Source organism: Salvia miltiorrhiza, chromosome 6 (genome assembly GCF_028751815.1).
Source record: "Salvia miltiorrhiza cultivar Shanhuang (shh) chromosome 6, IMPLAD_Smil_shh, whole genome shotgun sequence".
In the NCBI taxonomy this organism is placed as follows: Eukaryota; Viridiplantae; Streptophyta; class Magnoliopsida; order Lamiales; family Lamiaceae; genus Salvia; species Salvia miltiorrhiza.
In genome coordinates, this window is record NC_080392.1 from 16,083,425 (window position 1) to 16,096,466 (window position 13,042).

At 35.4% G+C, this 13,042-nt stretch overlaps 1 protein-coding gene across 1 annotated transcript; it reads right to left on the bottom strand.

The window, feature by feature from the left end:
* Window positions 1–7,213: 7,213 nt before the first annotated feature.
* On the bottom strand, window positions 7,214–9,457 carry LOC130990188 (protein EARLY RESPONSIVE TO DEHYDRATION 15). Its single transcript, XM_057914414.1, has 3 exons — window positions 9,209–9,457; window positions 8,192–8,559; window positions 7,214–7,594 (listed from the first exon to the last, which is right to left on the bottom strand). Exons 2-3 carry the CDS (start codon window positions 8,529–8,531, stop codon window positions 7,446–7,448), a joined length of 489 nt encoding a protein of 162 aa, XP_057770397.1. The 5' UTR covers window positions 8,532–8,559; window positions 9,209–9,457; the 3' UTR covers window positions 7,214–7,445.
* Between the last annotated feature and the right edge of the window lie 3,585 nt (window positions 9,458–13,042).

Consider the following 13,042-nt stretch of genomic DNA (forward strand, 5'->3'; position numbering starts at 1 on the left):
CTGTTGTTTTAGCTTGAGAAATTTTGTGATAGTCGGCCACGTCAGAAAATGATCATAACACGTGCTTCTTAAAGAGATCGACCACGTGGCACTTTAGTTTTACTGATGATATATTTTTAATCATTTTTTATTTTTATACTAGCAAAATTATCTATAAAATCGTCAATGCGTTGCTTATGTTATTATGTGTGCGTTGGTTTATGATAGAAGAATATGTCTCGGACCAAAAAGTACAAGAATAAGTTAATTATTAGACAAGTTTTAAAAAATTTAGGTTTAATTATATTTAAATTATTGACTTTTTAATAAATTTTATTTTGTCCATAAATTTTAAATTTATATAAAATTATTTAATTATTAATTTTTTTTGGTTTACGCATGCACCCATTTGTCAACATGGTGACATAGCATAAATATATCAGTTTGACATAAATATACTCGCATGACATAAATATGACTTTGTCAAAAAATATACTTCATCTGTCCCACGAATCTTGATGCATTTGTTTTCAACACGGGAATTAAGGAGTTGTAGATTAGTGTTTTAAGTGTGTAGGTAATAAAGTACTCTCTCCGTCCCACTCCAAATGTCCCATTTTTTATTTTGGGTTATCCCACTTCAAATGTCTCATTTCCTTTTTTGACAATACACTCTCTCTATACTTAATATTGGGCAAAGGTGCAGATTGGTCCCTAAACTCGACCCCCATACAGCGTTGAGCCCCCCATACTCGGTCAAGGCGCGTTGACCTCCCTAAACTCCCGAGAAAAAGGTGCAACTAAACCCACAAGTTTAACGGCGGTTTAACACCGTTAAACGATTTTCTTTTTTTTGGGGGGTCATCTTCTCCGGCTGGATTCCTTCAATTTTCCAGCAACATTCATCTGTCGAAAGCGGAAATCTTGCCGGCGCCACTTCTTCTCCGACGAGCGCCCCACCCCAACGAAATGTGAGGTGTAACCGGAGCAGATCTGCAGCGACGGCTCCTCCTTGGCCGTCCGCTGCCAGAAACGCATGAGAGGGATGAGGCGAGCGGCGGTTGCGGCGCTCCATCCTTGGTCGTCTGCTGTCGGAGATGCGAGAGAGAGAGAGAGAGAGAGAAAAAAAACATATATGTTGCCGAAAACACGAGAGAGGGATGAGGGGGAGGCGAGCTGCGGCGGCGGCGCTCCATCCTTGGCCGTCCGGCGCGGTCGGAGATGCGAGGGAGAAAGGGAGGACAAATTCGTTGCGGGAAATGCGAGAAAGGGATGAGGGGGAGGCGAGCGGCGGCACTCCATCCTTGGTCATCCGCTGTCAGAGATGCAAGAGAGAGATAGAGGGAGGACAAATCCATTGCCGGAAACGCGAGAGAGGGATGAGGGGGAGGCGAGCGGCGGTGGCGCTCTAGTCGGAGAAAATGACCAGGAAAAAAGAAAACGTTTAACGGCGTTAAACTGCCGTTAAACTCGTGGGTTTAGTTGCACTTTTTTCTCGGGAGTTCAGGGAGGTCAACGCGCCTTGACCGAGTATGGAGGGCTCAACGCTCTAGGGGTGTCGAGTTCAGGGACCAATCTGCACCTTCACCCCTTAATATTTAAACAATTTTCACCAACTGACTTTACCTATTTTATACCCATTTCTTAATCTTCGTGTTCAAAAGAAATGAGACATTTGAGAAGACATTTGAAGCGGGACGGAGAGAGTAGAAAAGTGATAAAGTAGAAATAAGTAGGTAATAAAGTAGAAAAATGATAATTAAGTATAATTAAGAACCCTTATTTTTTAACTAATTGTTACTACTATATCATAAATGCATCAAGATTCGTGGGACTATCCAAAAAGGAATATACATCAAGATTCGTGGGACGGAGGGAGTAACTAACATTGTATTGTGTAGTTAGATGAAAACGACGTTCTTTTTATCTCTCTCAACATTTATTTTATCTAAAATTTTCTTAATTTGTGTGCCTCATATTTTTTAAAAAGTTATAAGCGGAATGGAGAGAATAATATACTCCCTCCATTCCACCTTCGTAGTCTCTTATTCCTTTTTTAGATGTCCCACAATATAGTCCACTTTCTAAATTAAATTTCTCTGTTTACCAAAGTAACCTTATTTAAATATAGTCAAACATAGAATAAATAAGGGAAAATTGAATAATTACATATATTTTGTATTTTTCAAGTACTATTTGAATTTTCCAAGCATTATTTATTGCATTTTCTTAATATGTGTGAAAAAGTGAAGTGGACTATTGAGGTGAGATGGAGGGAGTATATTTTAAATTTTATGTCCAAAACGAGAATTCATTTAAAAGTTTGATAATTTATATACAAATTCACCCAAATTTTTATTTATCTGACTTGAAGAAAAAGCGTTGCTTCTGACCTTCACTATAATAAGAGTTTGTAGCTCAAAATTATTGAGTTCTAATTTCACTTATCATTTGATAATTTTTTTTTTTTTGTAAATTTACAATTCACATATATAATTACATGTATTATATGATTTAAATTTTTTATTTATTGATTAAATATAAAACATCTTATTATATTTTCATCATTAATTATATGAAACTAAGGATTTGTTTCAAGAAGATTTAAGTTTTGTGAATAACTCGATCTAGTACTAGTTATAGGTAACATTATTGGTTCAAGTTGTTGAGGTAAATTAATTCCTAAAAAATTATGTCAATGTTCGCAATATGCGGAATATTTACATAGTATTATATTTAATAACATTAGACACTCTAATAAGACACTTACAAATATCATACTATTAGACATCATGGAAGACCTCTTCAATTGATTAATATTTCCTCCGTCTCAATTTTTAGTATTCATATATTTTCATTTTTTTACCGTTCCATATTTTGATATTTATTTATATTTTTAATTAAAGTAAGTGAGACTCTTACTCCACTTCAACCACTTTAATACTCTCTAAAATGTGGTATCATTATTCCACTTACAATACACAGACACTTTATTAAAATTTGTGTCATTCTCAATTGGATACTAAAAGTTGAAACGAATGGAGTACTCTATTTGTCTCAATTATATAAGATGATTAAAATTTGGACTATGGTTAAAAAAATATTTTAAAAAAATATAAAAGTAAACTTTTTAATATGCTCAAATTTACTATTTGATGGTAAGTTGATGCTAGAGTTAATTAAAATGTTATCAAATAGAGGCACATTAGTAAATGAGTGAAACAAGCCTATATAATTAAGACGAAATAATTCAATTAAATATTTTTTTAAGTTAAAAATTATTTAGAGTTTACTTATAACGTTAGGTATTCGATAAATTTATTCAATTGAATTTAACTAGATTAAGATACAGAATAAATTAATACAGTTGGATTTCATTTAATATAACGCTTTTTTTTTTTTTTTTTTTTTTTTGATCGGTCAAAGTCATGTTAGATGTTAGTAATTAGTTTTCCATCCACTCCAAGAACCTCCTTATCTCTCCCATTCACCAAAGTCCACCTTATATCTCCAATCTCCAAATTCGCTCCCAAGAGGGATCGAACCCGGGTCACTTCACTTAAGTGAGGACCCGGTGGCCAGTGGGCTAAGCCCCCTGGTTTCATTTAATATAACGCTAAATATTCGATAAATTTATTTAACTAAGAGCATCCGCATTGGTTGAGTCAAGTCTTAACTCATCCATACTTTGGGACCACTTATGAATCAAGTATTGTATCGACTTGACTCATTCTACTGCCTCTATAGAATTAGTTTTGACTTTTACCTTTTTCATTTAATTTAAACGATACAAATTTGAATAACACAATTCTTAAAATTAAAACTACATTAATTTAAAATACAAAAATAAAAATTACATAAAATTAGGAAAAGAAAATCAAACATCCCCGCCTCTCTATCCCGCTAGGATCGCCGCCACCCGTTGCGCATGGATTTTCTCGTTGCTCAGGTGTCATCATCGACGTATCCGTGAATAAAATTATGTCGTCATGGATCTCTCGCTCGAGCCAATCTTCAACTTCCGATTTGCCCGGAGAATCCTCCAATTGTCCGCCACTCGAATGGAATACCCTTGCTGCATGTAATACCATGTTTCCTCATAACCAAGTTCAAAGTAATTTTGAACTTAAAAGTTAAGATGATTTACGTCGAATAAAGAAAATGAATTATTTTAATTCCAACAAATAATTTGCAAAATCTTATAAATTTAAGTTTTTAAATTCTTACGCATTACATATTTATTTAAATTGAGTATTTAAGCATACACGATGAGTTACGGTTCCAATAAACCAAAGCAAGTGAATTTTAATTGTAAATCACTCCCTCAATTTATTCACACACGACGTTCCCATCAATCTTATTCTTTCGTCTCACTTTCCCTCACTCTGTACATAGAGGCAGCCTTCATCAACACTTAACCATGCCTAATACAGGCAATCAAATCCGCCCGACTGCTTCACCAATCATCCATAATTACTTCAGCAAATTCCTCATGTTATCTTTCAACACAAATGAGACTGATGATTTTTCCCCTTACCCATTTTACTCTCTTGACCACACCAAGAAAGGATCGAGAACCTCATGTAACTTTCAGCTCAAAGATTTACCCCCACCTCCACGTAAAATGTTACAAGGTTTTCATCTCAACTTTATCTTACTTTCTATTCAAGCACACATGTTCTCTTGTTTTATAGAGCACCAACCAAGCTTTTCAAGAAAGGAAACCAACTCATACATTCATTCATGTTTAGCCCATGTTTGATTGGGTATTTTTAGAGGTTGAAAAGGGATTCAATCATTACTTGTTGTTTGGTTTGAGTAATGAATTAAACCATTACCCTTACTTGAGGGAAACTCAATCATCCAATTTGTTACCCTTAAAGATATAGAGGAAACAAAAAGAAAAAGAATCTCTTACTAATGATTCTAAGAACAAGTACATTACTAGGGTTGTAAATGAATCGAATATTTTTGTTCGATTCGATATTCGATTCGAAATTTGGATATTCGTATTCGAAATTATTTGATTCGTATTCGATTACAAATATTCGATTCGATTAGTAAACGAATCGAACATGAAAATTTTAATATTCGATTCGATATTCGTAGATATTCGATTCGAATATATATATATATATATATATATATATATAGGGGAGGGCTAGAATAAAAACACTCTTAAGTGTATAAAATATAAATGATTTTCAGCCCTTAGATCATCAAAATCTACGGTTGATTCGTAACCATGTTGGATGAATTCGTGGTCCTGAGTTCGAATCCCAAAGGTAACAAAAATTTATTTTTCGCAATTCGTAACCATGTTGGATGAATTCGTAACCCTGTTGGATAAAATTCATACATTAAAAAACGTTTATATTTTATACACTTAAGAGTGTTTTTATTCTAGCCCACCCCTATATATATATATATATATATATAGGGAGAGGTTCAAATAAGAACCACTAATAAAATAAGAACGGAGAATCATTTTAAACCATTCGATCATCAAGATCTACGGTGGATGCATCATCTTGGTGGATGGATGCAGGTGCTGGGTTCGAATCCTGAAGGGAGCAAAAAAATTATTTTTTTCGGATGCATTAAATTTAATAGCGGATGCATTAATTTGTATAGCAGATGCAGTAATTTTATTGGTTTTTATGTTCTCACGATAATTGTGGTTCTCACTATAACCGCACCATATATATATATATATATATATATATATATATATATATATAGGGTGCGGTTATAGTGAGAACCACAATTATCGTGAGAACATAAGAACCAATAAAATTACTGCATCTGCTATACAAATTAATGCATCCACTATTAAATTTAATGCATCCGAAAAAAATAATTTTTTTGCTCCCTTCAGGATTCGAACCCAGCACCTGCATCCATCCACCAAGATGATGCATCCACCGTAGATCTTGATGATCGAATGGCTTAAAATGGTTCTCCGTTCTTATTTTATTAGTGGTTCTTATTATATATATATATATATATATATATATATATATATATATATATATATATATATATATAGGGAGTGGTTCAATTGAGAAGCTCAAATGTATTGAGAAGTTGAGAAGCAATCTAATAGATGAATATGTTAGTACATTTTGATGAAAGGTATTTATTTTAAAAACCCATTAGGCCATTAGGCCCATTACCATTTTTTACTAAGGCAGCGGGACACCTAGAGTGTGAGAAGAATTTTATTTTGATAAAAATATTTCACTTTTTTAATTTTTAAAATCTCATTTGGTCCCATCTCTAACTTTCTAACCCTAGTTCCTCAAACTTCATCTCTCAAACGCTCCAGCCGCCATTCGTCAGGACTCCAGTTTTCTTCTACGACCTGCGTGTCCGACTCTAGCAAAACCTTCACGCTTCAATCGGTTTCAGCTCTCACCACCAGAGTCACCACCTTCAGGCGGCTGTAGACTTTCTTTATTTTAATTGTTTTGGGCCGCAGATCTGCGCTTCTCTTCCCGATGGCCGACGCCCTGCACCTCTGAATTTAGAGTTTCAGACGCCCTCCCCAGAGCACCTCATCAGCGGCCTCTTCTTCCCCACGCAATTCGCACTTCCTCTTCTCTTCTCGACGAACGCCGCCTGCATCTGCTGCAGTCCTGAATGTGCACCGCGTCGCTTGCGTCCCCAGAGTTACATCTGTTGCATTTACATCGCTCGTCGCCGCGCTGCCTGCATCTACTGCTCATCGCCGCGCCGCCTGCATCCCCGCCTTTTTATATTTTTTTTCCTTCAGAATTTCGAATCGAATAATATAGAATACAAGTCGAATACTCGAATCGAATATTCGAATCGAGTATTCGAAAAAAAAACTAAGATACTTTTAAAAGACGAATCGAATACTCGAATCGAATAATTCGAAAATATCAACGAATCGAATACCGAATCGAATTTAAGTATTCAAAATCGAATCAAATCACGAATCGAATATTAGTATCATTTCACGAATACGAATCGAATATGTTGATATTCGCTTCGATTACACAACCCTATACATTACACACGATTTCATAAAAAGGCAGATAAGCCGCAATTCGAGTAAAGGGAGGTTGCATTGGTCGGCTCATAGTTTGAGCTGTCAACCTAAGCTATGAGCCAACCCATATAGATGCTCTAAGAGTGATTTTTCATCCTCACAACTCCCTTCTCGTCTATTTGACAGTAATTTGTTTCCGCTGCGTTTGAAGAAGACATCTTTTGGAATTCCCTTTTGCATTTATATAAGTAGAGAGCTCTTACAATATCTGTTTCTTCTTTTTTTGTTTACATTTTCATTATAGTCAAAAGCTAAACAAGGGGACGTCAGGATATGAACAAGGCTATAAGTACAAAGAGAGAGCCAAACCTTGCTCTATACAGAAAAAGCTACACGAAAAACAAACACTGCTTCTTTGTTGAAAGCTAACAACCTAATCCAACCTTGGATCTCAACGAGGTTGCTGGATGAATCGAGGGCTGCACCTTGGGCTCACAATCTTTGCAGGCTTCTCCCACTTCATCGCCTCCCGCGGCGACACGTAGCCTCTCTCCTTCGGCATGCTCAGAGTCTTCACCAGCGTCGAATTCTTGCTGAAACCTGATCACAAACATCAACAATTACTTCTCAAATCGGATATGTTTTTTGGTTGTAATCTATCATAATGAAAGATGCAAGAGCAATAGTTTTGGCAAAGCACATGATGTAAAGCCAAATTTAGAAAGCCCTCCACATTTTCTTGCTACCCTGTAATGAATTCTTGGATTGTAGTTGCAAAAGAAAGTGGAATAGTCCATATTTAAATGGACCCACCAAGGCTATATTACAAAATGAGGGTGGCATAAAAGTAAAGTCAATAGTTAAATGGACCCACTAAGTCTATATTGCAATAAGAGTGGCACAAAAGTGTAATTTTCAATAGCTCAAGATTTTTCAATTTTCTTTGTCCAGATTAGGTGGCGAAACATATATCTAATCTAAAGATAATAAAGAGATGAATGGACCCACTAAGTCCATAGTGGGATGGTGGCTTTTCTCCTTTCCAAATCGTGATTAAAAGCTAACATGATTTGTGACATGCCAACTACAAAAAGATTAGCGCTAATCAAGATAAGACATTCACAAACCAGATAGTGATGATGAGGATAATAAAATATTATCAATGGACAAAAACATAGTTAGATCCGAAGTATATACCATTATCCGTGATTCCTATGGCAGCCTTGTTACCGTGGTAGTCTTGGCCCTCAGCAGACTGGAGAAATTCCTCAAACTGTGCTTCCATATTCAAGATCTCATCATCGATACCCAGGTCAAAGTTATCGGGCAACAATCCAACGACGTCGTTCCCATCGGTCTCCTCACCGAAGATGTCCTCCCCTTGGTGCTGGCTCAGCCAGTAATCCTTGAACCAGGTGGCGGTGGTGACGAGGTTCCACCACTCGGGTGAGAAGTCCTCCACCTGCTGCACCGCCGCCGGGATGAACAGCGGCGCGTTCGGATTCAACGAAGACCTTACTCCGGATACAAGCGCCATGGTTTTTTGTTTTTTAGATCAAAATCACCTGAGATTGGAAAATATATGAAAAATTAAGATGATTGTCATCGAGATTTAGCTGAGCCAATTGAAATCTTAGGAAGAAAGAAAACACAAGTTTCTTATAAATTGAAGTTAAATTTGTATTTTATTAGGATCATATTTTTCAATATATCCCTACCACAAATTCAAACTCAAATTCATAAACAACACGATCCTATTCACAACAACTTCCAATAAACAACGATTGTTTCCAAACTAATTTGAGATTAAATCCAGAAACCTCATCTGCATCTATTCTATAGAGTTTAACTGAAATTCACCTTCATTATCGAACCAAACAAGTAAAAAGCTTTGTTAAAAACTCTATATAGTTCTCTCACATCAATTTCCATTTATACCTTATCCATACCGAAATCAAGGATACAAAAAAACTACAGCTAAAAATGGGTGAAATTTTAGTTTCAGAAGCAAAATAATTATTCTACAAGCATTTAACATCAGATCCGTCCCAACCGAGGAGAATTCATCACAGAAATCACAAAATTTTCACCGTCCGAGCATCTGATAACCAGATCTACTCAGTCAAAAGCTTAAAAACACGATACATGATTCGGAGAAGTCAAAGCGAATAAAAACTGAAGAAATTGGATGGAAATTGAGTCCACAAACTGTACCTTCCGAGAAAAATATCCTTATCCAACGTCGAATTTTCAGCTTACACGTAATGAGCTATGACTCGCTCCGAGAGAAGAGAAGACTCATATATATAGGCAAAGAAAATAGAGGCCGAGCCTAGCGGTTTGGAAGACAAGCCTTAGGTTTGGGTTACACCGAACCTACCCACTGATTGACCCTTCAAACGACTCAAAAATTTAAAGCTAACTAACGCCTTGTTTGGTTTATACTTACTGCTTTTCGCTTTTAATCCAAATCGAGAGTTAATTTTTTATATTTAAATTTAAATTAAAAAAGTATATTTAAATAGATTTTTATCAACTAAGTTGTTTTTTTTTATAACAAATATGTGGGTATTTAAATAGAACTAGATATTATTAAAATCGAGTACAACAAAAATGCCACGTGATGTTTGTAAAAATATAAGTAAGAAAGAAGCATGGATACCTTTATTCAAATTTTTTATTTCAAATTGTTTAAATTGTCATTAAAATTTGGTTCCAATATGCACGCTAAACAAGTACTCATTTTAGTATCAAGTAAAAAATGCTAAACAAGTATGATCAACAATCTTTACTATTTAAATAGGATGATATATAAGTATAGAATGCTTTAAAATCGATAGTATCAATAATTATTTCTAATTTTTTAAACATTTCTAACTTACCTTCAACTTTATTTATTCTAATGTGTATTTTAAAAATAAATAAATAGCGTAAATCATCTTTAGTTTAAATCACCGAAATCTTCTACCCTCAATTATTAAACAAACTTTATATCGCACGATATGCCCGAGCAAAATCAATTCGAATTCGATAATTTTGAAACAATGATGTGAAACAATTTATTCAATAATAATAATAATGTGGTATTTGTCGTATAAGAAAAAAGCAAAGCCAAACAGGCAATAGCACGCCAAGAGCGACCCCCGTATTAGGGGGTTGTAAACTGCGCCACGATAGTTGTACCTCAAATATCCAATAGTGAGGTGGGGCGCGTGGCTACCGGATATAGCCGGTGATGGAAGAGGATAAGCGTGGAATAGGTACAGAGATTGGAATTATCGCGGTGGGCTCCAGTGCTGGGTCCCACCTCGCATGGCCTGTAACATTCTAATGATTGTCGTGTTACAAAGGGGACGAGAATCCAACGGCCAGGATGATTGGGCCGACTTGATCGGGCGGCTTAGAGGGGGGAAAAGTGTGATTGGTGGTGGGACCGGGTTAGGGCTCCAAATCCGCGTTGGGCACATGGGTTGGTTTGGTAACTTCAAAATATCATTAAAGATGGGATTATGTCGCCTAAGTGCTGTCACTAATTAGTGCACAAATTCATGAAAACATAAATTAAGCACTACTTATTGTGATTAGAGATATTTGCCGTAAAATACACGAACTTTCAATAAATTCTGATTTTTCTCATTACCTTTAAAATTTGAAAAAAAATACACAACCTTTCGATTTCTTCTAGTTTTTCCCACGAGTATGAAATACTCTTAAATAGAAGCCAATTTTAGGACTTTTGATTTAGATTTTTTTATACTTAAGCGTGTACATCGACTTTATTATGACATCTTTATTATCCCTCACGCTTAAGTATCAAAAAATTTAAGTCAAAAGCCCTAAAATCGGCTTCTATTTTAAAGTATTTCATACCCGTGGGAAAAATCAGAAAAAATCGAAAGGTTGTGTATTTTTTTTCAAATTTTAAAGGTCATGGGAAAAATCAGAATTTGTTGAAAGTTCGTGTATTTTACGGCAAATGTCCCTTGTTAAATATCATGATTTTTTGAAGTCAAATGGTAATGGGTATTATTGTTAGGATATGGGGCTGAATTGTAAAACAGTAATGGGTATTCCAATACAAATTTACAAATTCTATACATTTGTACCTATTGCACGTTTAATTTTTGGAATTTTAAAACCAATCCGAGTCTTAATAAACGCGGCTCACAAAATTTATAAATTCTTTACATTTGTACCAATTCATTCACGACATAAGGCAATAAATACAAATTGCACGTTTAATTTTTGGAATTTTAAAATCAATCCGAGTCTTAAGAGCATTTACAGTGACATCCAATAGGGGATCTCGAGTACCCACCCTATGGGTTGCCCACTGTAGCCCCCCCCCCCCTCGAAACAGACTCGATCTATCAGGTCAAGCCTGATTTCTATAAAATCAGGTGCGTGCTTACACGCCCTTTAATCTTAATAAAAAAAATGAATTTTCGGCCAACATAGCCGTTAACCCCCATTTTCCTTTTTTTTACCAACAGCTATGAAGCCGTTTGATCAACTTTTCCTTTTTTTTTTCCTTCTATAAATACATCCACTCATTTCTTCATTCACCCACAAAAATTATTCTCTCTTTCAATCTTCCTCCATTTCTCCTTCAATTTTCCTTTCTTTTTCTTCAAAAAATAGAATGGTTCAATGATAATTCGTCGTCTTCATCTGACGAGGTAGCGCAGGCGATCATCAATGAGATACAAGAGCAGAAACAATTGCTTGCTCAAATGTACTCCCAACCGACGCTGGAACGTATTGATCATTGTTCAACCTAAAGTGGACCTCTAAATTGCTCGCAAGAGAACGAGGACAATCGTAGAGTGGTAAGTTGCCCAAGTCGTATCCACGTAGAAGGCTTAACAGGGCTAGCAAATTATATGTCACACACTGGAAATCAAAAACTTCCTAAACATCCTAATAAACTTGTTCAAGGTCTGTTTCTAGAGAATGTAAAGTAATTTCAAAGCAAATACAAAAATGATTATAAAACGAATAACAAAAGAGAAAACGGGTCTAGGGTCCAGGGATATTCGCCTCGAGAGTTTAACACGTTAGCAAAAGATAAGTACAATCTTTCAATTCTAACAATGCATTCACGTAGGAGCTCAAGCAATAACTTTCGTATACAAGCTTAAGAATATGCAAAATAAATAATTAGAACTAACAAATCAATTAGATTACACGTTTTCGATCAAATCCAACGTTGATTAAACCATGATCCAACAATAAATTCATCTCCCGATCTCATTTATTGTTTACAAAGATATATCAATAGCCAATTGATAATCATAACAAGAACAATTTAATCAACTAGCACAAATCAATCACAAACAATTAAAACTCATCAATTTGAATATCCCAAACCCTATAATAGGAATTTAGTTCATAATGCTGGAGAAATCAATGTAGGAGAAAAGGTAAATCAAGGAATTAAAGCAAAGAAGAAAGATAAAGAAATATTAGCGAAATTGAAAGTGCAAATCTGTTCTAATGCGTAAAGAAAGTGAAATTAAATGATAATCTAATGTCTTCCTATTGTTCTTGCTTTAAAAGAGAGAATATATGGAAGTTCTAAGTGAATAAGATGTGTTTGAATATCTAAAAACCGTTTTTCATATGAAAAATCCCGTCAGAAAACTGTCAGGGTCAGCCCGGTTGACTAGTGCGCCCCGGTTCACTTCATATTCTGCCCATATTTCTACTAACAGCCAGCCTGGTTGACTGCGAGCCAGGGCGCGCTACATTTTCTGCCAAATTTTCTTCAACTAGTCACCCCGGTTCATAGTGCGCCACGGCTAGAAAGACTTGCACACCCTCTTTTGCATCGTTGTAAGCTTATTTCACGATCTTCAAAGGCTTTAACATCAACATTCTACATTTAACACCTAAAGCATCACAATTAACCACTAAGCTCAATTTAACACAAAATCATCACTACTCCACACAACTTTTGCATTAAAATACGACTAAACTAATAATAGATAATGACACAAACATGACAAAATAAATCCCCCCACACTAAGCATTTGCTTGTCCTCAAGC